The sequence below is a fragment of the Lepidochelys olivacea genome, assembly GCF_965140295.1.
Source record: "Lepidochelys olivacea isolate rLepOli2 genome assembly, chromosome: 13".
Lineage (NCBI taxonomy): Eukaryota > Metazoa > Chordata > Testudines > Cheloniidae > Lepidochelys > Lepidochelys olivacea.
Window position 1 is genome coordinate 10,771,306 of NC_140423.1, and position 24,910 is coordinate 10,796,215.

Genomic DNA, 24,910 nt, shown 5'->3' on the forward strand with positions numbered 1-24,910 from the left:
AACCATTAATGATGATTTTCAATAAGTCCTGGAATTGACACCTCCTCATCTATGGTTGGGAGTGGACTACATCCACCCTGATCGAATTGGCCCTGTCAACACTGGTTCTCCACTTGTGAGATAACTCCGTTCTCTTCCTGTGTCAGTATATTTATGTCTGTATCTTGTAATTTTCACTCCATGCATCTGAAGAAGTGGGGGTTTTACCCACGAAAGCTTATGCTCAAATAAATCTGTTAGTCTTTAAGATGCCACCGGACTCCTTGTTGTTTTTGGGGAAGTTTCAGAGGACAGAGAGTGAGCTAATGTTGTGCCAAAATTTAAAAAGGATAAATTGGATGACTTTGGTACCTGTAGGCCTGACATCAGTTCCAGGCAACATAATAAAGTAGTTGATACAGGACTCCTTTAATAAAAAAAAAAAAATTAAAGGAGGATAATAAAATTAACACCAACCAAGATAGGTTTATAGAAAATAAGTTTTTGTCAAATTAATTTGATATTTTTGGTGAGATTGGTTCATAAAGGTAATAATAGTTTTGATGTAATATACATAGACTTCCGCAGGTTAGTGTTTCTAGTGGAGTCCTGCAGGGATTGTGTTCTTGGCCCTATGTTGTTTAATATTTTTATCAATGATTTGGAATGGGGGTGGGGGAGTGCAGGGAGGTCCTGGAATGTTGTTTCTTTTCTCATTACACTTTCTCTGGTTGGAGATTTCACCCAGGGTTAAAACAAACCTCATACATATGAATTTGTTTCAGATAGAGATTATTATCTAATGATTTGTTGTAGAGTGTTGTAACTCACATGCAGCACACTGCAGAATGAGGTGTACAGAGAACTCCCTTGTGATTCTCTCCCTGTGTCTCCTTACAGTGATTTCTCTTTATATCAGGACTTGTGCACCAATGCAAAGAGGAAAGGATTTGATCTCCTTTGCTTATGTTTTTTTGCAGTTACTAGCTCTTATGAATTCTGTTGTAAATACATTTGAGAACTACTTCTGCAATACAGAATTGAGGTAATAGAGCATATCAAAAGAGCATATCAGAGCAAAAATAACTACAGGTGCAGTGGAGGGACAGAGATTCTTGAAATTGGAGGCATTGGCCCAGTTTTTTTCTGAAACTGATTTTGAGACACCTCGCTCCTTCCTTTGACAGAGGTGAGAGTTCAAAAGATACTACTGTGCATCTGTGATCATCCAAGTCATATTGTCCAGATAACAAAAGTTCATTCCAATTCTGAATATGTGCAATATAATGCAAATCTGTTTCTGTCCATGTTTACTAAAGTAAAGATGTCTTGAAAACTGGGTTTTGTTTTAACACAAAAACCTTCCTCAAGAGAAGTAAACTTCTTTTCTTTAATGAGTAATCTACAGTAGATGTACAAAAATTGCACCAACCTCCATCAGTAATTTAACCTGTGCAGTTTACATCTACATGAAAAAGTGAGTACCAGTGGTATCTGTTTTTACTTGTCCAGGGAAAGTTTTGATTCTGTTTCTTTTCATTCTTCCTTAAAATCATGCCCTCTTTTCCCACAACCTAAGAGTAAGCACCCTGACTGCTCCCTTCAGCCCCCCATCTATATACCAGCCCCCTGACCTCAGCCCCCACGTTCCCCCACAGCCCCTATCCTGACTGCTCTCCTGACCAGTCTCACACCCATATACCACCACCCTAACCCCAGGCCCCTCCTTGTAGAAACGGCATGTCTGCAGCTTCGCACCAGAGCGACTATTTGCCTCCCTTACCTTCTGCTAGCCCTTCTCCTCCATGCCCCAGATAAGTTCCTGTGGCTGGAATGGAGCTATGCTGTACAGGCACCTCTTCCCAGAGACCCAGGAGATCCAGCACCTCCTGTGTACTCTAGGCAGGAGCCCATTTGCTGCATACAGGAAAAGCAATTTCAAAACTTCCTGGGGCTTTAAAAGATGAGAGGCATATGCCTGTGAATCTGGCTGCAGAGCAGTGGAGTTCAAAACAGTGACAAGAGTGGGCATGGCGGGCATTGTGGAACACCTCTTGGAGGCCCCTTAGGACACCGTAAGCACCGTAGTGTCTACACTGACACTGCCTTGCTCTAAATATGTCACCCTCAGCTCTATGCCTCTCATCAAGGTGGTTTTATTAGGTCGGCGTAGCAGGAGAGTTAAAGTAGCGGGAGGAGCACTGCAGCATGTACACCTCCAGAGTTCGGTCGACATAAGCTGCCTTACATCAACTTAACTTTGTAGTGCAGACAAGCCCTAAAATAAACCTCTGTGTCAGCTAGCCCATAAATGAGTGGCAAAGTCAAATTATTTGCTTTTTTTAATAAAAGGCAGTCACTCAGTACACAAATTGTAATAACAATTTCTCCACCAGCAACCCCCTCCCACTAGCATTCCGAGAATGTTCTCAAACACAGAGCTTTCCCCTCCTCCCCCACCCCCCAGAAATACATAGGGTTGCCAACCCTCCCACTTTCGCCAGGAGTCTCCTGGAATCAGGCTCGAGCGCCCAGTTTAGTTCAGCCAAACCAGGAGATTTTGGGCACTAACAGTCCGGCATGGCAGCGGGGCTAAGACAGGCTCCCTTACCTGCCTTGCTCCGCGCTGCTCCCGGAAGCAGCTAGCACTATCCCTGCGGCCCCTGGGGGGGTGGGCAGGGGGTCTCCGTGCACTGCCCCCACCCCGAGCACCAACTCCGCAGCTCCCATTGGCGCACGGAGACCCCCTGTCCCCCCCACGTAAGAGCTGCTGCCAAAGGGATGTGTCGGTTGCTTTCGGGATCTGCCCAAAGTAAGCACCAACCCCCTGATCCTCTCCTGTACCCCAATCTCCTGCCCCAGCCTAGAGCCTGCACCCTGAACCCCCTCCCTCCCAGAGCCACCCCCCTCCCCCGCACACCAACTCCCTGCCCGAGTCTAGAGCCTGCACGCAAACTCCCTCCCAGAGCCCGCACCCCAACCCCCTGCCCCAGCTTGGTGAAAGTGAGTGAGGGTGGGGGAGAGCGAGCGATGGAGGGAGGGGAGATGGAGTGAGAGGGGGCAGGGCCTCAGAAGGGACAGGACAGGGGCATGGCCTCGGGAAAGGGGGGTGGCAGGCATGGCAAGGGTCTTTGGGTTTGCACGATTAGACAGTTGGCAACCCTAGAAATACATCAGGAGAAGGGCAGGATCCCATAACCCAATAAAGGGGTGGACTAGTCTATCAAGGTGTTTTAAAAAAATCATTGCTGCAAAAGTGCATTCAATGTTTCCGAAATCAGACATCATGAGAATAGTCACTGGAGCTTCCCAAAGGAATGCTAAAGTATGTTCATTTCGGTTAGCATCTAAAAACACAGCAGTCTCAGGAATTATATGTTATATCCTTAGAAGGCAACAACAAATCAGATTAGCTAGGCATCCCAAATCACACTAATGAATTTACCTCTGCATCAAGAAAATATTTACCCACACTGGGCTTTCATTTGCACCCATGAAGCCTAATTGACTCCACTGAGATCCCATGGGTATGCTAATCGCGTATAATAGCACCTAATGGTAATCTAGAGTAGGAGTCATGCATTACACTAAACCCAGTACAAATACTTAGTAAGACAGTCCCTGCCTTAAAGAGTGTAAGATCCAAACAGACAAGACAGAGCAAGATTGTGAAACAGGAATGGAACATACAAGTATAAGAGGAGGATGGGAACATAAGTATCAGAACTAGCATTCAAAAGGGCAAACACTCCCGGGGAAAATAAATACTTCCTCCCATCCCCACCCTCCTCATTTTTCATTCTCTGGGAATCTGGCGGTGGGCCAGCTGACTGACTTCAGGGGGGAGTGTGTTCACTGTGACTGGGGGTAGAACTATCCAGGGCCAATATGCCACAGATATCAACTAACGTGTGTGTCATAGGGAACGGAATCCCCCTAACAAAAGCCTGCTATGGGATAGCATAGTAATTGCGCTATGGCAGTGTTTAGGATGATGTATTCCTGCAGAATACAGGTGTATTTTTTCCTAAAGGCCACAACCTTCAGTTTGAAAAATATACCCCAAACTCTTTCTCTCTCTCTCACTCACACACACACAGGTCACTACCTAATGAAATAACATCCCCATAGCTTTACAAGTGGAGAAACCTGCCTCTTTGAAAATAGCATTTCCCTCATCCCTCAGGATCTCCCACTGCTCCCAACCAATCTGTGGCCTGGACCCAGTGTAAAGAGGAGTGGATGAGCTCCTGAAAGGAAAGAGCAGCTGGGGAATGAAGGGGATTGGGTGGAAATAGGCAGCCAAAGAGTAGCTGGCCCAGAACAGGAATCAAAGCGTTCTGCAGCCACATTTTGAACCCGCCATGTCGGTGTGTATGTGAAATGAATTAAAACAAGTTCTCCCCATCAGATCTTCACTCCACTCCACCGCATGTAGAATTCAAAACTGACTGTTTGCAAAAAGCTGGGGGGGAGGGTGGAATAAGTGTGAGATGTTAATTTCATGCTTGTGAGAGAGAGACAGCCCTGGAGACTGAAATCCTCTGTTTATTCTCCGAATTAGAACAGCATGTGCAGTGCTAGTGAAGCTTCCGTACACAGCCCTATCAGAGTGCCCCTCCCTGTCCCCCTGCCCCGAAGGGCCAGCCCGAAATCTGGAAGGGAGTTCAGCCTCCCAGGCCAAGTCAATCCCAGGCCTTTCTGAGGTGGTTATCGATTGTGATATTAATGTCGAGAGCACTAGAAGGGTATTCAGTGCTTTACAGCAAAACACAAAGGCCCTGAGATTACAATCTAGCTCAGTGGTTCTCAACCGGCAGCCCACAGGCCATATGCGGCTAGGGTTGCCAGGCATCCAGTTTTCGACCGGAACGCCCAGTCGAAAAGGGACCCTGGCGGCTCCAGTCAGCAATGCCAACGGGCCATTAAAAGTCCGGTTGGCGGCGCAGTGGGGGCCTGGGGCTGAGGCAGGATCCCTGCCTGCCCTAGCTCCATGTGGCTCCTGGAAGCCAGGTCCCTGCAGCCCCTAGACGCATGGGCAGTCAGGGAGACTCCACACGCTGCCCCTGCCTGAAGGCCGGCTCCACAGCTCCCATTGGCTGGGAATTGGTCTAACTAGATCAAAGGGAGGGGGGGAGATACACAGTCGGAAAACATAAGGCCGTGTGTCCACACTTGGTGAGGATCAGTATAGGAAAGTTTCAAGCAAGAACAGGGCTTTAAGGAGCAGAGGGAGTAACCCCAGCAACACAGGATGTGGGAGGTTGCTGCTCCAAGCTTAAGGGGAGATATGAAAAATTATATGCAGAAACTGGGAGAAAGAGACAAGGGACTGTACAAACAGAACAAAAAGATGGTCCCTGTTACAGGCAAGGGTGCTGGAACAATGTTTATAGTGGGGGGTGCTGAGAACCATTGAACCAAACTGTAAATCTTGTATATAATGGAAATCACTTCAAGCCAGGGGATGCAGCAGCATCCCTAATTCCAGCAACTATGGTTACAGTCTGAATATAAGACAAGAGTCAACAGATGAATATAAACAGATGAGGGAGTGTAAGGAAACAATGAGACAGTATTGGTGAGCATGATCAGCAGTGGTTTCTGCACACTAGCAGCCTAACCATTCAATTACATTGTCCAGCTTTACAAGGAAAATCATTGAATGCAGGGCCGGTGCAACCACGAGGCAAACTAGGCGGCCGCCTAGGGTGCCAAGTGGTTGGGGGCGGCCAAAAGCGCGCTCCGGGGAGGGAGGCGGTGGAGCGAAGGTGAGCTGGGGTAGGCGGGCACGGGGAGGACTGCCTCAGCAAGTAACGTGGGGGGGCCGGCGCGCAGGGGAACCGCTCCCCGCCCCAGCTCACCTCTGCTCCACCTCCTCCCCTGAGCACGCCGCCCCGCTCTGCGTCTCTCCCTCCCAAACTTGTGGCACCAAACAGCTGATTGGCGACACGAGCCTGGGAGGTGGGAGAAGCGGAATGGCAGCGGCGTGCTTGGGGAGGGGGCAGAGCAGAGGTGAGCTGGGGCGGGGAGCTGCCGCACGCTCCCCGGGGGGGGGGGGGGAAGCTACCGCACGGCTCCTAGTCCCTGGGCCGAGGGGGGCGGGAAGCTGCCGTGCACGGCTCCCTGGGCCGAGGGAGGGGGTGGGGGTGGGGAGCTGCCACACACGGCTCCCCTGGCCGAGGCGGGGGGGGCGGGGAGCTGCTGCAGGGCTCCTGGAGAGGGCGGGCACACGGTGGCAGTTTCACCTAGGGTGCAAAACATCCTTGCACCGGCCCTGATTGAATGTGATACCAACAATTTAGAGGGACCCATAAAGCTTTAGAAGCTTTGCAGTAGTAAGTGTCGCTATGAGATTATTTACTCTAAACAGAGTTTGCTAAAGAAGAGGCTCTCATGCCATGACTGAAGATGATAAAAGTGTAAACTGGATAAAGCTGAGCCTGAATCCAGAGACCAAAAACCACTTTGGAAATCTTAGTTTCTCGAGCAGTGATTACAAAAGTCCTAAATATAAACATATCTCAGATCCATTTGTTTTCCTATAACTATTACAACATCAATCCACCAATATAAGAGGGATCAGCCAAATGTTATGTCTCCCACCCCAGTACGATGACACAGGTCAAAATCAAGGCATGAGAAATTAATTCCTGTCTCGCAGGGTCTCATAATCATGTTTCTGCAAAGTTGCAAACAGATGCAGCTCAAACAGCTTCCAGAAACAGGAAGGAGAAAAAAAAGTTACAGTAAATACTAATTTTAAGTAATGGATTTGAACAAGTACAGAACTTTTTTAAATCAACAAACAAAAGCAACCTGGATTAGTTTAAATATGCGGGGGGGAAAGGGGGGGAATTCCTTGTCCCTCAAAAAAGAAAAAACCCTCACAATTAATAGCACTGTTTATTGCAGTAAAATCAGGTTCAATTTTGCATACCACTACAATAATTGCATATGCAAATTAGGCACACCTTGATCATGCACAATTGCTCACCTGACCTGGCTAAAAACCGGGCCCTAAAAATCTAGGCAACGTGTGCAACATAAAAGATAGCAATGACAGAATCCAGTTATTATATTAAATAAATCTGTCTTAATTTGAAACATGCCTGTTTTGCATGGGAACATTTGTTCAGAATCCATGCATTCAAAATGTTGCAATTTTTGTGGTTAGGAATTTACAAAAAGAACTGGAGTACTTATGGCACCTTAGAGACTAACCAATTTATTTGAGCATGAGCTTTCGTGAGCTACAGCTCACTTCATCGGATGCTGCATCATCCGATGAAGTGAGCTGTAGCTCACGAAAGCTCATGCTCAAATAAATTGGTTAGTCTCTAAGGTGCCACAAGTCCTCCTTTTCTTTTTGCGAATACAGACTAACACGGCTGTTACTCTGAAACCTGACAAAAAGAACAGTTAAACTTATATTTTAGCTTGTTGTTCTCAACAATTTCTAACTGAAAATAACAAAAAGAAAAGAAAAACAAAAAAGGACAGTCTCCAATCAGTCAAAAGGAACTAGTGGATTCCAGAAAGGCTTACCTGCTTTCCATTTTGCCTGCAGTTTTACCAATGGGTGTGACCACAGAGTCCATGATCTCTTCATTATTTACTTTGAATAGCTTGTAAGGTTTATTTTCCTTTAATCTTTCTCTGTTTCTGTCATATAGTCTACCCAGTAAGAAGTACAGAGAGACAGTAGAAGAATAATAAATAATAATAAGGCCAAACTCATGTTTACTCCAAGGCACCTTTACACCATTCTAGCAGTCTAAAGGGGCTGTATAGACATGAGAATCAAACCCATTATTTTGTTTCCAAAAGCTTTTAAAAAAATTAAGACTTACTAATTTCCTACAGTAGGGACACCAGGCCTTAGCAATCTGTAAAATGCCATGTACACCAACAGTGCTGTATCAGAAAAACTTTTTTCCCCCCCACACAGCCAGTGATGACATTTATCCTTTCTGTTCATCTGTTTCTATTACAGAGTTCTGAAACTTTCCTCCACTCCCAGGGAAGGACACAAGGACACTCCACCAATCACAGAGGAGGACAAGCCAAAATTCCCAAGTATCCCTTCTGACACAGACAAATACTTTTGTCTGTTAGAAAATAGTTTGTTCCACTTCATTCTGCAAGATGACAGCAAAATTTTCAAAGGCGACTAAGTCCCTTTTCCAAAGTGATGTAGGCAGTAAGGAGCCTAAGACTTATTAAAAACAGGGGAAATGAGAGTCCTGTGTCACTTTTGAAAACATTACCAGACACCAACTAAAGCATCTGACAGCTCACTATAAAGCATTAGGATACTCTGTGTGAACAACGTTATATGGAAATATACTGGATGGGAAACTATGGGATGAATTCTCAAGAGCTGTGTGAAGTCCAGATCCTCTAATTTAAGACAAAATTAAGTGGGCCTGATTCTGCACTTGTTCCACATGCAGCATTCCTACTAAATGGATGGGAGTCTTCCATACAAAAGGGCTGCGGATCACACGAGAATACAGAAGCAAAGTACCTGTCTGTGGAATACTGAACTTCAGTAATATGATGACACTGATAACTACGGTAATACTACCAGATTACCTAGCTCGGTTATTAAAAAAAACCACATATGTTTGTCAGTAATTAAATATTATGTGGAAAGGGGCCCAAAACACTAAAAGTGTGACTCTGAATCAGTATCCAAACTTCTAATTCAAGCGTTGGGCACACCAGGGATTTAGTTCAGGTCCATCTTTAATACATGATATGGTTAGGTCTGTCTCTCTCAGGAGGATTACCGCTGTCATAATTGATGTTAACTTGATATTCTACCATTCATAGTGTACATCACAGGGCTGTTATTAAAGTGGTCATCCCACAAAAAGAATAAGGAACCCAAAAAAATGCTTAAAGTTGCTTAAATTAAGTTAAATAACCATAATGTGCCCTGATATATGTAAGCAAATGACAATAATTCAAATGCATGAACTCAAGCTGGCTTGGGGAAGATAACGGGTCTAGGATCAGCATGCAGCCATCCCTTGCCTGTATAGTCATTTGAACAATAAATGTGTGTATGAATGTGTGTTTGCACAATCCAAAAGAACTGGTGCACATTTTTTTGTGGTTGTGGATATACGTAAGAACATAAGAATGGCCATACTGGGTCAGACCAAAGGTCCATCTAGCCCAATATCCACAGTGGCCAATGCCAGAGGCCCTAGAGGGAATGAACAGAACCGGTAATCATCAAGTGGTCCATCCCCTGTTGCTCATTCCCAGCCTCTGGCAAACAGAGGCTAGAGACACCATGTGTATGACTCTGCTGTCATACCCCCTAGGATTGAAACCGTGTGTTTAGATTGTTAGGTTTTTGGATTAGTAAATTCAATCCTCCTGATTCAGCAAAGAATCTAAGTGTATGTTTAACTTTACTTGGCTTCACTGGAACTACTCATGCTTAAAATTAAACATGCATAAGTGATTTCCTGAACTGGGGTTTCATAGCTGCATTTTGTGTTTTCTAATTTAATAGGAAAACAGGCTGGATCTGTCTGCCGAGCACAGTGTGCTTAACTAATAATAATAAAAAAATTCCCTTTAAACACCGTAATGCTAATAGCAGTTTACATTTATAACTCCATATCCATAAGGTTTACAGACTACAATATGTATGGGGTTTAGTTTCAACCACAAACAACCTCCAGCAACCTGTGAGGTGGAATATAACAAGAGGATAATATGTGGGAAATGATCATTTAGACAGTCAGTGTGACATCCTGTTACATCAGCAGTTTGAGACAAACTGCACAGGAGCTTTCTCTTTCACAACAAGAAAAGGAGGACTTGTGGCACCTTAGAGACTAACAAATTTATTTGAGCATAAGTTTTCGTGAGCTACAGCTCACTGTAGCTCATGAAAGCTTATGCTCAAATAAATTTGTTAGTCTCTAAGCTGCAACAAGTGCTCCTTTTCTTTTTGCAGATACAGACTAGCACGGCTGCTACGCTGAAACTCTTTCACAACAGTATCCCAAGAGGTTCTTTCCTCATTCTGTTCCCTGTTAATCAAAATTTTGTTCCACAGAAAGGATAAATATAGACTGATAACAGGATAAGAACCCATTCAATTTCTAGATTGGCATTTTGAAGCTGACCTAAGTCAGTCATGAATGAAGGTGATTAATTTCTGATGGGTATTAGTGGCCTATTGTAGGTGGAATCAGTTGTTGTTGTCAGTCTGACACCTTGTGTATAATTCTCACTCCACAACAAGCCGATGCCAGTTTTAGCAAAAAGCCCAAAGCCTGAATGTGCATGGAAAGCAAGTACCCAACTACCCTTTCTCACCCCTAGAGGTGGATCCCATCCTGCCAACTCAGGAGCGCATAATTTAATACGAAAACAGGCTGGAGCTGTCTTCCGAGCACAGATCATACCCTTAAATGGCAGTCAAAATCTGGAATATCTGAATCACTAATATTGTTAGAATCAGTATGTGTGTCCATTATTCGGTGACAAGAATGTTTTAGCATGTTTATGAGATGCTGATGGCCTCATCCTCTGCCAACCCCATCCTGAACACTAAAAGGGCAGACCACTGGGCTATGTTTGTACTCTTCCAGCCCTGCAGGATATATCTGGATAAGTACAGAGGTTCAGAACGGGGCAGCCAGCACAGAAATATTAGGTCAAATTCTGCCTTTAACTACACCCATCCAATCCTGCCAATTCATAATTTCATATTTTAAAGCATGAAGGGACCATTAGATAATCTAATCTGACTTCCTGTATAACACAAGCCAGAGAATTTCATCCAGTTACTCCTGTACTGAGCCAATAACTTGTGTTTGACTAATGCATAATCTTTCTGAAGGCATCCTATCTGGATCTGAACACTTCAAGTGATGAAAAATCCACCACTTATCTTGGGAGTTTGTTTGAGTGGTTAATCATCATTGTTAAAAATCTCTTATTTCTAATCTGAATTTGTCTGGTTTTAACTTCCAGCCATTGGTTCTTGTTATGTATTTCTCTGCTACAGTAATGATCCTTTCAGTACCTTGTATTTTTTCTGCATGAAGGCGCTTCTACACTGTAATCAAGTCATCTCTTGTTCTTTTACTGACATCACTGCAGTGGCCCAGGCAAATTTAACCCAGTCAGCATATCCCCAATGACCTAAATAACTATGAGCAACACTATACAATCTATTTATTGGACCACACATTGCTTTTGAATGCACATGCTCAGCTCCCATCAAAAGATAAGGGGCCATTCAAAGTTTTAAAGATGTAACCTAGAAAAGACTTTGGTTTCTTCTCTAAGTTATTTCATGGGTAAATTTTATAATTGAGCCTGTAAGTCAGTGGGTATTGCCAAAAAGTAGTAGTTCTTTCTGTTAAGAAATTTTCAGTATCTTTAATTACAGATCGGAGCAAGATAAAATTCATCACTTAACAGAGAACACAGAATCATAAAGCAATTCTATCATTATTACTGAGTAACAGATCGCCTCGGCATGCAGCATATACTAGCTTTGCATTCCATGAAGTGAGCTGCAGCTCATGAAAGCTTATGCTCAAATAAATTGGTTAGTCTCTAAGGTGCCACAAGTCCTCCTTTTCTTTTTGCGAATACAGACTAACACGGCTGCTACTCTGAAACTTTTCATAATGGTTTTGCAATGTAACCTTTTGTCCACAAGGATAATTAATTGTTGCATCCTGCTGTGACTTTCACTTAGGACGCCCTCCTTTCTCTCTCATGCACTCACCATTTCCAGCAAACAAAACTACAACAGTATCAAAATGACACCAGCTTGCTCTGAGGGCTGAAGTGACCCCAGTAGTTCACTGACAAGTCCAGACAGATAGACACATGCCCTCACTCTCGTAACGGGGGAGGGTCTCCAGGGTCAGAGCCTAGAAGCGCTGTAATTTTCTGCCTTCCATCACCTCCCTACTTGCTGACCTAAGCTGCTTCTCAAAACCAGAGAATGTTTTGAATATGTTACTACAATGTTTAAAAGTTTCTTCTGTTGCAAGAGGTAGGCAAAGAAATGAGGTTGGGAAAAGAGGGGAATTTGGAAGCCTGGTATATAACGGGGGTAGGCAACCTATGGCCCATGTGCCAAAGGCGGCAAGCGAGCTGATTTTCAGTGGCATTCACACTGCCCGGGTCCTGGCACCGGTCCGGGGGGCTCTGCGTTTTAACTGAATTTTAAATGAAGCTTCTTAAACATTTTAAAAACCTTATTTACTTTACAAAAAACAATAGTTTAGTAATATATTAAAGACTTATAGAAAGAGACCTTCTAAAAACGTTAAAATGTAATACTGGCATGCAAAACCTTAAATTAGAGTGAACAAATGAAGACTCGGCATACCACTTCTGAAAGGCTGCCGACCCCTGGTATATAATAAGGAAGGGTAAAACAGGAATTAAGGGCTATCGGAGGGGATAAGAAGTGAGGGAGGAAGGATGTAATTCAAAGGGGATAATGACGTTATGGGGAGGAAAGAAAATGGGGAGATAGTGAAAGATAGGGTGACCAGATGTCCTGATTTTATAGGGACAGTCCCGATATTTGGGACTTTTTCTTATATAGGCTCCTATTACCCTCCACCTCCTGTCCCGATTTTTCACACTTGCTGTCTGGTCACCCTAGTGAAAGATGATGCTGAGCATAGATGGGAAATGAGTGGTGAGGAAGTCAGAGATAAGAAAGGAAAAGAGGTGAGTAAACAGGAGAAGTTTCAGAAAACCATCCTTCTGGCCTCCTGCTCCTTTTATTTCCTAAGAGTAAATGACGCTCTTTCTTGGGGTGCCAAACCTACTTCTGATCAGCTTTCTTTGACAGCAAACTATTTCACTGTCAAATACTGTCTCAGCTGCATGCACTCAGCAATGGAGACAAAACAGGGCCACTTAGAAACACTACATACATATCGTTCCTATGGACATTGTGGCTACTCCTATTCAGAAAGAGTAGGCTGAACGCTAGGGGATATTAAACTACTAAGTGCGGGCCACATTCCACTCAGTCACATTCCTGATCAATCCAACGAGCTTCAGCGTGAACAGTCAGCACAGTAGTAGGGCCTAGATGTCTGACACTAAAACCCAGTCGTGCTCTTGTTGCACTGGACGTCTGTATTTTCAAGAAGGGTCAGTGTCTCCATGCACAGCCCTTCCAGCTGCTCTCAGATATACGTGCCTGCCTCTGTGGAAGCTCCCTGGGTGTAGCTAAGCCAGTGCTGCCAAGTGTCATACATCTCTGATGTATGCAGTGTTGTAGCTGTGTCAGTCCCAGGATCTTAGAGAGACATAGTGGGTGAGGTAATATCTGTTATTGGACCAATTTCTGTTGGTGAGAGAGACAAGCTTTCAGGCTTACAGATAAAACCACAGCTCAGTGTCAGCCCAAAAGCTTGTCTCTTTCACCACCTGAAATTGGTCCAATAACATTTATTACCCCACCCACCTTTTGTCTCTCTCTATATCTCTCATGACATTCTCACATTCCTGCAGCCTAGCAGGAGCCTCAAGCATCTAGCTGGGCTGAGCACAAAGGCTGTAGTTACTCCTTCCGTCCACCAAGGTCTGCAGGGGCACCTCCTCTACAGGCAACTGCCTCTCTGTCTCCCATTTAGACGTTCCCGGGAAAGGCTCAAGCAAAAGGAGGTCTGCTACCTGGGACAGAAGGTGAGTGGGTTCAATACGGGCACCAAGCTCTCCCGCCAGAGTACAGCCACCTGTCTCCTTTATCCTCCACTCCCTGGGAGACTCCAGCCGCCCAACCAACCCTTGGGGGTATCCAGCTAGCATTCCCCCAACCTGGACCGTGCACCCCCTGACTCCAGCAACCCCAGCTCCCACTAACTCACACCTCTTCTAGCACCCACACAACCCTAGCTCCCACGCATGCCAGCTGCTAAGTTTTATGCAGCTTTGTGGCCTACCCCTGCCACTGCATGTGGGACGCAGTGTGCTGACCATAAACTAAAGTTTATGCTTAGATGCAAATATTTGAAAATGTTCATAACTCATTCATTTGCATAAAACTTCACATCCAGCTGCATAAAACGTGACAGCTCTGCTAAGGTTGGATATCAGCCCTCATACTGAAAGCCACAAGTGCTAGATCTGTACCCAAGTGTTGTGGGACTTCCTGGACATTTTTTAATACAAGCAGTGAGAGCCTGATTTTCCCACTCCATTATACCAATTTATATTGGTGGAACTCCTTGGGCTTGAGTGGAAAGTCACTAGTTTTTACACCAGAGTAACACAGTGGCGAGTCAGTCCCTGAGTGTTTAATTTCTGGACAATTATGCAGTGGAAGTGCTTATGTTATTGTCACTGCAAAAGTCATCTTATCAAAAGATTGGTCTGTTTGAATCCTGTCTCATTACTGTAAGTTGTCCTTCTCTACTCTGAAATTAAAACCATATGATTGATTTACTGGTGAAATCCAGTCTTTCGAAAATACGGGCTTGACCCTGAAAACCGGCCATGAATAGTCCCATTGAGCTCAATGGCATTACTGGCATAAGTAATGACTGTGATCAGGTTCTGTTCAAACTATTTGACTAGGTTATTTTTTTAACTGAAGCATTTAAACATTTACACTTGTTTTAAAGTGTCAATAGAGGCAAAGACTCAAATACTGATTAAAAATAAGCACTCTGGGTTTAAATATTCCTCACGATCAAGCCAAAACTCACACATGCACTGAGTTCACAATGAGGACTTCAGATTAGTGGATATTTTTAATTTATTCAGTTGAAAATAATATATCATCCAGACAAGAAGTTTAAGAAATGTAGGATGAAAAGGGTACATTTAAAAAAACCTACCCTGAAGGACTAGTAAATCAATGCAAATGAAGCATAATATGGGTGTTTACACTGAAATCATACACTTCCTTCAATCATTAATCAAATTCCTTTGATTTTTAAAAATACAAACTTCTATCCTAAACCTTTCCTCCATTTGCTGCTCTCCTCCCCGGGAAAAAAACACCTCAAGTGAAAAAAAAAATAGAATTCTACTTCACTCTCCCACACTATCAATGTTACACGACCGTCTCTTAGAACTGACCCAAATATGCATGTACTGTACTTGGTTTTGATTTGCCTTGCCACGCCACTCATGAGTCCTTCTGAACTGATTTCAAATGGGCCAGGGTCAACGTGCAGCCAGAATTCATACAGTTGTGGCCAAAGACAGACAACGTCATGCATCATTGAGGACTGCCCTCTGACCAGATTTGATGGTGGGCTGAGGCCTCTGCACGTGACTGATAAGGGCCACAAATCAGCTTGGCAAGCACCCCGCATCCATAAGAAAGCTGCTATATTCAGAGTCAAAGGCTCAATCCTATTCCTACTGGAGTAAAAAGGGACTTTTGTCACTGACATAAAGGGGTGCAGAATCTAACCCCAAACAGTTCAAATCAGTTTTGGAACTCATGGGGAAAACATTTATAATGAAGTTATTGGTTATTAAAAGTTTCACCAGTCAAGCCTTGGTTTAAATACGAGTGATAAATATTTAGCTAACATTACTCCTAACTAAGCCCAGCGGTGGTGAAGTATGGAGCTTCAAGGACCAGGATGACTGTCTGGTTACTGCACATTTATGGAGTTCAAAAGACTTGTCAATTGACAGTGCTTCCAACTGGAATTGTTGTCACAAAGGAAGTGGTGCTGGATATAGCCTGTAAGTCAGGACCCACTAGCTTCATTAATTTTTACTGTTACTTGATTTTTCTCAGTGTTATTTTGAACCAATTAAAGTCCTTGTAGTTAATTAAAAGGACATGTTTAGCTTATTGCAAAAGTTCCCAAACTGTGATCAGTGGACCAGTTGCTGGTGGTCAATGGAAAGCTGGATGGTCTTATGGGGCTGACTCCTCTGCCTTGTTTCCAGCTTCTGAAGTTCATTAAATGAAGTTAAAAAATACATTAAGTTCTTTCCTAATTACTTTTTCAAGGTACAATTGCTGTGGCTACCCCAGGGATGTTATCTGATTACCAGTAGGAGACAGCCCCTGAAACATTCCCCTTAGGCGACATCTACACTATGAGCTAGGGTTGTGATCCCCCTGCTCGCATACACATACTTACACTGGTTCTCACTGAGCTAGTGCAAATATAAATAGCAGTGGAGGCATGGTTTAGCTGTGCCAAGTTCAAACCTGCCTGAAACTCGTGGGTACGTACCCAGCACAGCTAAGCCACATCTCTGCTGCTACCCATGCTAAGCCACATCTCTGCTGCTACACTTGGCTACACTGCTATTTATACTTGAGATAGTGCGAGTATGTACGTGTGAGCAAGGGAATCACACTCCTAGTTCACAGTGTAGTCGTGGCCTTAGAATATATTTAAGATATATTGTTTCAGGCAGGAGATCGGAGCACCCTCAGTCTAGATACAGGAGCCAAGGCTCAGAAATTGAGGCTGTAGGCTCAGTGTTACTCTGTCCTGGACTCAGTCTTTCTCTTAATCCATCTAGGTACGGATCCTGCTGTTCAATATGCAAGCTCCACCCAGCCTGAGTTCTAGCACGAGACCTCACACTGCAAACACTAACCAAAACAAAAAAGGCACTGTACTTAACAGGGAATTAAGTGCTGAGTGTAGTTAACAGCAACTTCAGACAAGTGTCTGATACTCTGTTTAATTTATCAGCAGGCGTAATCCTAATGGACAATGTATGTTGTAAGATGTTCACCACCACTTTGTTGATATGTTTGTCAGCACCTCAACAAAGTGATGAGAGATACTGTCAGAGGAAAGACTGTGTTGAGGCACAGTATGGAGAAGATTTGTAGAGATTCAAATTATGCCGGAACTTCAGGATGTGCGTATGTCAGTGAAATGGATAATGTGCAGCCATGGACAGAAAAGAAAGTAAAAAAATTTTTACCTCAACAAATCTGCTCCCTGAGTGTATCTTAAGTTTTCTCTGCTTATTTAGTGACAAGTGAGATTTTATTACACTTATACTTCTGTTAGCTTTGCAAAGCTAGTGAGTTGACGGTTCTATTCCAGTTACGGTTCTGTTCCAGTTCTTGCATCAATAGAATTGTTAGCTAAGGGCTTGATTCCCCCCTTGATTGCCCTTCCTCATATGATAGTCCCTTCGATGGGATGACTCAGATGAGTTCTCCGCATCGGAGGGGGTCATTAAATTCAGCACCAAGTTACAAAGGAAGGATCCCAACTAACTTGTGAAGAAGCATGAGTCAAGACCCCAGATTGAATTGACAGGGCTGGCACTGAGAAAAGCCATCTTTTTACTGCTTAACGCAACAGATTTGCCCTGGGGTCACTGAGAGACAAGAAACATGGAACCTCCAGAGAGTCACTTTTCAGAGCAGAACTTAAATGTTTTTCTCTCTGTACAAAGGACACGATGGGATAGTTCACTGGCTACAAACAACCCTTTCCATTTATTAATTATTATTATTATGTAGAATCTGACTATGGTAGTACCTACAGAACACTAGGCACTTTCGAAGGGCAATCTCAAAGAGCATGCAATCTAAAAATATGGCGGCTGCTGTCATGCCTTCCCTGCACCGATATATTAGCTCCCTGGACAAGAGCTGTTCTAAGTTTGGCACACATTCACACGCTCTCATTCAGGGGCCTTGTAACTGGTAAGATGGCCAAGTAGCAACTGGACAAGTCATCCAGGGGAGGGATGGCAGCAAGAACTTGGTGCATGGCTCTCTGTAGCCTCTCTCCTCTCCTGGGCAGGGAGCCCCGGCCCCCACAACACCCCATCCCTGAGGGGAACCCCTTCAGCTACGGTCTGCAAGAATCATCCTCCAGCCCTCCTGTACCATTCCCAGGAGGAAAGGGAACAGCACCCTCAGCTCCTTACTCACTCTGGTGTACTGGTTCCCACCTCCCCCAGGAGAGGAATCTCCTTACTCCTCAGAAACACAGCATCTTTTCCCTTCCTGAAGGGGCCTCACTCGCTCTAGGGGGCTGAGCCCAATACCCCCTTCCCAGGCAGGCTCACTCCCGGTGGCTGACCCCCTATCCCCACTGGGGTCTCCACTCCTCATCCCCTTCCTTTTCTCATCCTTCGGGGCTTGGGGATAGAGCAGGGACTCATGTCAGGGGACTGCTCCCCTGCCATGGCCCATCCCACCCACCAGGTCTCTGGCTCACTCACTTTGGAGAGCCAGTCCCCATTTGCTCACTCCAGCCCAGCTCCAGCTCCCCTGGGATTGCCCGAACTCCAGGTGCTACTCCCATCCCCCCGGGGGTCTCTGACCCCAGCCCTCCCAGGCATGCTGCTCCCCCCCGTCCCTGGGATCTCTCCCCCCAGCTCTCCCTGGGGTGCTGCTCCCCCCCTGCCTCCAGGATCTCTCCCCCCAGCTCTTCCTGGGGTGCTGCTCCCCCCCTGTCCCCGGGATCTCTCCCAGCAGCTCTCCCTGGGGTGCTGCTCCCGCCCCGTCCCCGGGATCTCTCCCTGCAGCTCTCCCTGGGGTGCTGCTCCCCCCCCGTCCCCAGGATCTCTCTCCCCAGCTCTCCCTGGGGTCCTGCTCCCCCCCTGTCCCCGGGATCTCTCCCCCCAGCTCTCCCTGGGGTGCTGCTCCCCCCCCTCGCACCCGGGATCTCTCCCCCCAGCTCTCCCTGGGGTGATGCTCCCCCCCGTCCCCGGGATCTCTCCCAGCAGCTCTCCCTGGGGTGATGCTCCCCCCCATCCCCGGGATCTCTTCCCCCAGCCCTCCCTTGGAGCTGCTCCCCCCTCCCGTCCCCGGGATCTCTCCCCTCAGCTCTCCCTGGGGTGCTGCTCCCCCCCGTCGCCGGGATCTCTCCCCCCAACTCTCCCTGGGGTGCTGCTCCCCCCCGTCCCTGGGATCTCTCCCCCCAGCTCTCCCTGGGGTGCTGCTCCCCCCCTGCCTCCAGGATCTCTCCCCCCAGCTCTTCCTGGGGTGCTGCTCCCCCCCTGTCCCCGGGATCTCTCCCCCCAGCTCTCCCTGGGGTGCTGCTCCCCCCCCTCGCACCCGGGATCTCTCCCCCCAGCTCTCCCTGGGGTGATGCTCCCCCCCGTCCCCGGGATCTCTCCCAGCAGCTCTCCCTGGGGTGATGCTCCCCCCCATCCCCGGGATCTCTTCCCCCAGCCCTCCCTTGGAGCTGCTCCCCCCTCCCGTCCCCGGGATCTCTCCCCTCAGCTCTCCCTGGGGTGCTGCTCCCCCCCGTCCCCGGGATCTCTCCCCCCAGCTCTCCCTGGGGTGCTGCTCCCCCCCGTCCCTGGGATCTCTCCCCCCAGCTCTCCCTGGGGTGCTGCTCCCCCCCTGCCTCCAGGATCTCTCCCCCCAGCTCTTCCTGGGGTGCTGCTCCCCCCCTGTCCCCGGGATCTCTCCCAGCAGCTCTCCCTGGGGTGCTGCTCCCGCCCCGTCCCCGGGATCTCTCCCCGCAGCTCTCCCTGGGGTGCTGCTCCCCCCCCGTGTCCCCAGGATCTCTCTCCCCAGCTCTCCCTGGGGTCCTGCTCCCCCCCTGTCCCCGGGATCTCTCCCCCCAGCTCTCCCTGGGGTGCTGCTCCCCCCCCCTCGCACCCGGGATCTCTCCCCCCAGCTCTCCCTGGGGTGATGCTCCCCCCCGTCCCCGGGATCTCTCCAAGCAGTTCTCCCTAGGGTGCTGCTCCCGCCCCGTCCCCGGGATCTCTCCCCCCAGCTCTCCCTGGGGTGCTGCTCCCCCCCGTCCCCGGGATCTCTCTCCCCAGCTCTCCCTGGGGTGCTGCTCCCCCCCGTCCCCGGGATCTCTCCCCCCAGCTCTCCCTGGGGTGCTGCTCCCCCCCGTCCCCGGGATCTCTCCCCCCAGCTCTTCCTGGGGTGCTGCTCCCCCCCCCCCCCGTCCCCGGGATCTCTCCCCCCAGCTCTCCCTGGGGTGCTGCTCCCCCGCGTCCCCGGGATCTCTCCCCCCAGCTCTCCCTGGGGTGCTGCTCCCCCGCGTCCCCGGGATCTCTCCCCCCAGCTCTCCCTGGGGTGCTGCTCCCCCCCGTCCCCGGGATCTCTCCCCCCAGCTCTTCCTGGGGTGCTGCTCCCCCCCCCGTCCCCGGGATCTCTCCCCCCAGCTCTCCCTGGGGTGCTGCTCCCCCTCGTCCCCGGGATCTCTCTCCCCAGCTCTCCCTGGGGTGCTGCTCCCCCCCCTCGCACCCGGGATCTCTCCCCCCAGCTCTCCCTGGGGTGCTGCTCCCCCGCGTCCCCGGGATCTCTCTCCCCAGCTCTCCCTGGGGTGCTGCTCCCCCCCCCGTCCCCGGGATCTCTCCCCCCAGCTCTCCCTGGGGTGCTGCTCCCCCTCGTCCCCGGGATCTCTCTCCCCAGCTCTCCCTGGGGTGCTGCTCCCCCGCGTCCCCGGGATCTCTCCCCCCAGCTCTCCCTGGGGTGCTGCTCCCCCCCATCCCCGGGATCTCTCCCCCCAGCTCTTCCTGGGGTGCTGCTCCCCCCCCCGTCCCCGGGATCTCTCCCCCCAGCTCTCCCTGGGGTGCTGCTCCCCCTCGTCCCTGGGATCTCTCTCCCCAGCTCTCCCTGGGGTGCTGCTCCCCCCCCTCGCACCCGGGATCTCTCCCCCCAGCTCTCCCTGGGGTGCTGCTCCCCCGCGTCCCCGGGATCTCTCTCCCCAGCTCTCCCTGGGGTGCTGCTCCCCCCCCCATCCCCGGGATCTCTCCCCCCAGCTCTCCCTGGGGTGCTGCTCCCCCTCGTCCCCGGGATCTCTCTCCCCAGCTCTCCCTGGGGTGCTGCTCCCCCGCGTCCCCGGGATCTCTCCCCCCAGCTCTCCCTGGGGTGCTGCTCCCCCCCGTCCCCGGGATCTCTCCCCCCAGCTCTTCCTGGGGTGCTGCTCCCCCCCCCGTCCCCGGGATCTCTCCCCCCAGCTCTCCCTGGGGTGCTGCTCCCCCGCGTCCCCGGGATCTCTCTCCCCAGCTCTCCCTGGGGTGCTGCTCCCCCCCGTCCCCGGGATCTCTCCCCCCAGCTCTCCCTGGGGTGCTGCTCCCCCCCGTCCCCGGGATCTCTCCCCCCAGCTCTTCCTGGGGTGCTGCTCCCCCCCGTCCCCGGGATCTCTCCCCCCAGCTCTTCCTGGGGTGCTGCTCCCCCCCCGTCCCCGGGATCTCTCCCCCCAGCTCTCCCTGGGGTGCTGCTCCCCCGCGTCCCCGGGATCTCTCTCCCCAGCTCTCCCTGGGGTGCTGCTCCCCCGCGTCCCCGGGATCTCTCCCCCCAGCTCTCCCTGGGGTGCTGCTCCCCCCCGTCCCCGGGATCTCTCCCCCCAGCTCTTCCTGGGGTGCTGCTCCCCCCCCCGTCCCCGGGATCTCTCCCCCCAGCTCTCCCTGGGGTGCTGCTCCCCCTCGTCCCCGGGATCTCTCTCCCCAGCTCTCCCTGGGGTGCTGCTCCCCCGCGTCCCCGGGATCTCTCCCCCCAGCTCTCCCTGGGGTGCTGCTCCCCCCCCCGTCCCCGGGATCTCTCCCCCCAGCTCTCCCTGGGGTGCTGCTCCCCCCCCGTCCCCGGGATCTCTCCCCAGCTCTTCCTGGGGTGCTGCTCCCCCCCGTCCCCGGGATCTCTCCCCCCAGCTCTCCCTGGGGTGCTGCTCCCCCCGTCCCCGGGATCTCTCCCCCCAGCTCTCCCTGGGGTGCCTCTCCCCCCCCGGGGTCCCTCGGGGGGGCGCCCGCCGCACTCACTCGGGGGTGTTGATCCAGATGATGTCCAGGTGGCAGTAGTACACGCACTCCTTGTCCTTGTAGGTGTAGCAAGTGCAGCGCTTGGCTCTGCGGCGTGGCGCTCCCGGGCCATCCGCCTTCCCTCCACGGCCGGTCCCGGCCTCGCAGCAGGCCAGCAGCCCCCCTGCGGCGGCCCGGCCCGGGCTCTCCGCACCCACCCGCTCTCGGGGCGCGGGAGACCGCGGGCCCCGGCCGCTCTCGGAGAGGGGCCGCGGGCGAGGCACGGGCAGCGAGAACCCTGCAGGGTGGGGAGAGAAGAAAGGCTGACCCGCGGGGCAGCAGCCGCTTGGGGGGGGGGGGCTTCCCTCGGCTCTGAATCCCCCCCCCGCCCCCCAGCGAGGGGCTTGTCCTGTCCACTAGCGCCCCCCCGGTCACTGGATTGCTTGTGCGGGGTGGCTGAGTTTGAATCCTGGCGGGCGGCAGGTCCGGAGGCAGCCCCCCGGGAGCACGACACGAGCAGCGTGCCAGGGGCCCCGGCTGGTGAGCGGGGATTCAAGTTCCTGCTCCGGGTTGGGTTCGGTTCGATTATCAGGCAAGAGTCCGGACGCGGAGGGCCCCGTGGTCAGAAGAGTTGCGTCTCGTTCGTGCAGCGTTCGTTTATATTCTCTTGTCTCCGTTAAACTCCATCTTAAACTACCGATTTGGGTTCCTACTTACTGACCACGCACCAGCCCCCCTGCCTCCCGCCTCCCTCCTGCAACTTTGTGTGCCAGAGCGGGGACCACCCAAGAAACCCCCCTTTTACCTGCGCTCGAGGTCACTGTAAGTCCAAAGAGTAACCAGAATCCCAGCTCCATTCAATCCGAATGGCCAAACGTGTCAACGGCCGGCAAAGGTGGCGTGGGAGGGGGGGGGGGTGACTTTGTTCCAGGAGAAACCGCTTCAGGTTGGAGGCAGGGGAAATCCTAGGTCTCGAGGCAAACGCTGCTTCCAGCAGTTAGTTCCCACACGGAGGTGTGATCGGTGCTTCTGGCTTGTTGGGGTTTTTCTTTTTTTCCCCCCGTGCAGAATTAGTCCTGAAGGGGAGAGTGTTGTGAAAGGAAGAAAGGGTCCATTGCTGCGCTTTTCCCACACACGCACACACCCCCCAGTCCGATTAGAAAGCGGAGCTGCTGTTTTAAAACTGCAGTTACCTCCCACAAGCCGACAGCTGACTGCTCAGTGTATATGGATGGTGAGGGTTGCGATCACTTACCCCCTCGTGGTTTCCCATGGCTTGCAGCCTTGCACAGGTAGAGAGAGGGAGGAGGCGCAAGCTGCTGCCTGAACGCCCTCCCGGATGTTCTGAGCTTGCTATGTGGCTCTTAATCCATCGCTCTCACCAGAGCTGGCCCTGTTGCGTTTGGTATCGGCTCAGAGAGGTCGGCTGGTTTTTGTGGTCAGAGCGCTAGATTGTGACTCAGATTTGTGCTCAGTTTTTTTTGTTTCTGCCACTGACTTCCTGTGTGACAGTGGGCAAGTTATTTAGGCACCAGATCCACCAAGCACTTAGTCTCCTAAATCTTGGATTTAAACAGCTAAATCCAGTCCCATGTGATCCATAAAACTCCCTCTGCCTTCTGCAGGCACCTCAACTCACTCAGTGGCTAAATTTTCAAGGTAAAAATTCCCTGGGTGCCTATTTTTCTGCCTCAGCATAAGAACTGCTGCCTCACTCTAGGCATCCAGATGCCTATCTCCTCGACTTGTGCCAGAATGATTCACGAAAGGCAGGAAGACAGGCATTCATCTGTCTAAACTGCATGCAGCCCCCAATCTGGTAGGCGTGGGCTGTCTGCCTCACCGGGTACCAGCCAAAATCCAGCTGGAGGAAGAGGAGGTGGTGCTTGCCTCCCTTATAACTTTCAGGTCTGGCAAAGGTCTCCCACATCCCTGGTGAGTGCTCTAACCACTGGGCTAAAGGGTCTAAAGTGAACACCTCCTCTGCAATCACTTTTGGTATGGAGCAAGGTAGCTGCCTAACTCATTCCTGTAAGAAACACCTAGACACCTGATTCCAGCCATCAGTGCATTCCCTAAGCCCTCTTTCATGGGGGATGGGAGGGGGGAACCCTACAGACAATTATGCTCAATTTCTCCTATTTCATAAGTGCACTTTTCTCCTTCCCCAGGAGAACTACATAATTCTCCTCCCCTAACTCCCTCCACCCCCCAAAAATATCAACCTCTGGTGTGTGTTATTCATTAGCCACACTTTATATAAAAGCTCACTTCAATATCATGTTCCATTAATTAAGAAACTCAGTCTTGTTGCCTGTTTTCAAAGATGTAAAAACTGAGGCAGAGAGTGTAAATACTATGTTCCTGTCTAATAATACAAAGAGACATAATGTCTCTGAAAGTGACCACACTTTATGACATGTAGCTATAAAATATCAGAAGCAGGAGAGTGAACAGGTACTAAGTCCAAAGCCAGGCTGAAAAGACAGGATCACTATGAATTCTAAGAATTATTAGTTAAATCAGAGTTTCTAGTAACAGTGAGCCTCAAAGAAGCTCATAGAACGAGGAGTACTTGTGGCACCTTAGAGACTAACAAATTTATTTGGGGATAAACTCATGTCACTAGCACTACACTGAAGTTTGGCCCTGATCCAGCAAAGCATGTGCTTACCTGTAAAGATGAGAGTATTCCCATAGATTTCAATACTCTCCCCTGCTTAAAGTTAAGCATATACCTTATAACTTTTAGCCCAGTGGTTAGATCTCTTGCCTGGCACCTGGACCATTCAAGGTAGAGTGGCCTGTTAACATCTCTGCAGTCATAGGACTAAAAGAGGGGATTCGTGAATTATAGATTGTTGTAATGCAGTGTGTTGACTGGTCCCGGGCAATATGTGCTAACTACTTATGCTAAACAATCTATTCCATTTTGCATTTTGCTTAATGCTGGGAGTACCTTGTCAAAAGAAGTACTGTATGGCTCGAAACCTTACATCTGACACCAACAGAAGTTGCTCCAGTTAAACATATTACCTCACCAATCTTGTCTCTGTAATATCCTGGAACGAACACAACTTCAGCTTCACTGCATAATGCTTGACATTGCATTTTCACCTATCTGCAGGAGAAAAATTATAGAGGCATATTGTGCCATCATTTCTCAGTCAATGGGAAACACTGTTTATAAATTGAGGGTGTGATAATTTCCAAATGATATGATTCTAAATTCTAGTTTTATCACCTGAGTTTT

The 24,910-nt window shown here is 49.4% G+C and overlaps 1 protein-coding gene across 3 annotated transcripts in view; it reads right to left on the reverse strand.

Annotated features, from left to right (window-relative positions):
* Positions 1-23,306, reverse strand: part of EDN3 (endothelin 3) — a 37,273-nt gene extending 13,967 nt beyond the window's left edge. Inside the window, exons 1-3 of one of the 3 annotated variants that reach the window (XM_084645799.1) lie at positions 22,913-23,306; positions 22,463-22,733; positions 21,679-21,955 (exon numbers count right to left, since the gene is read on the reverse strand). In XM_084645799.1, coding sequence (XP_084501925.1) covers positions 21,679-21,955; positions 22,463-22,514 — 329 coding nt within the window. In that variant the 5' untranslated portion in view covers positions 22,515-22,733; positions 22,913-23,306. Of the gene's footprint in view, positions 1-21,678; positions 21,956-22,462 lie in introns of all 3 variants that reach the window. The other 2 variants (XM_084645798.1, XM_084645797.1) reach the window with 2 other exon arrangements.
* Positions 23,307-24,910: the final 1,604 nt, after the last annotated feature.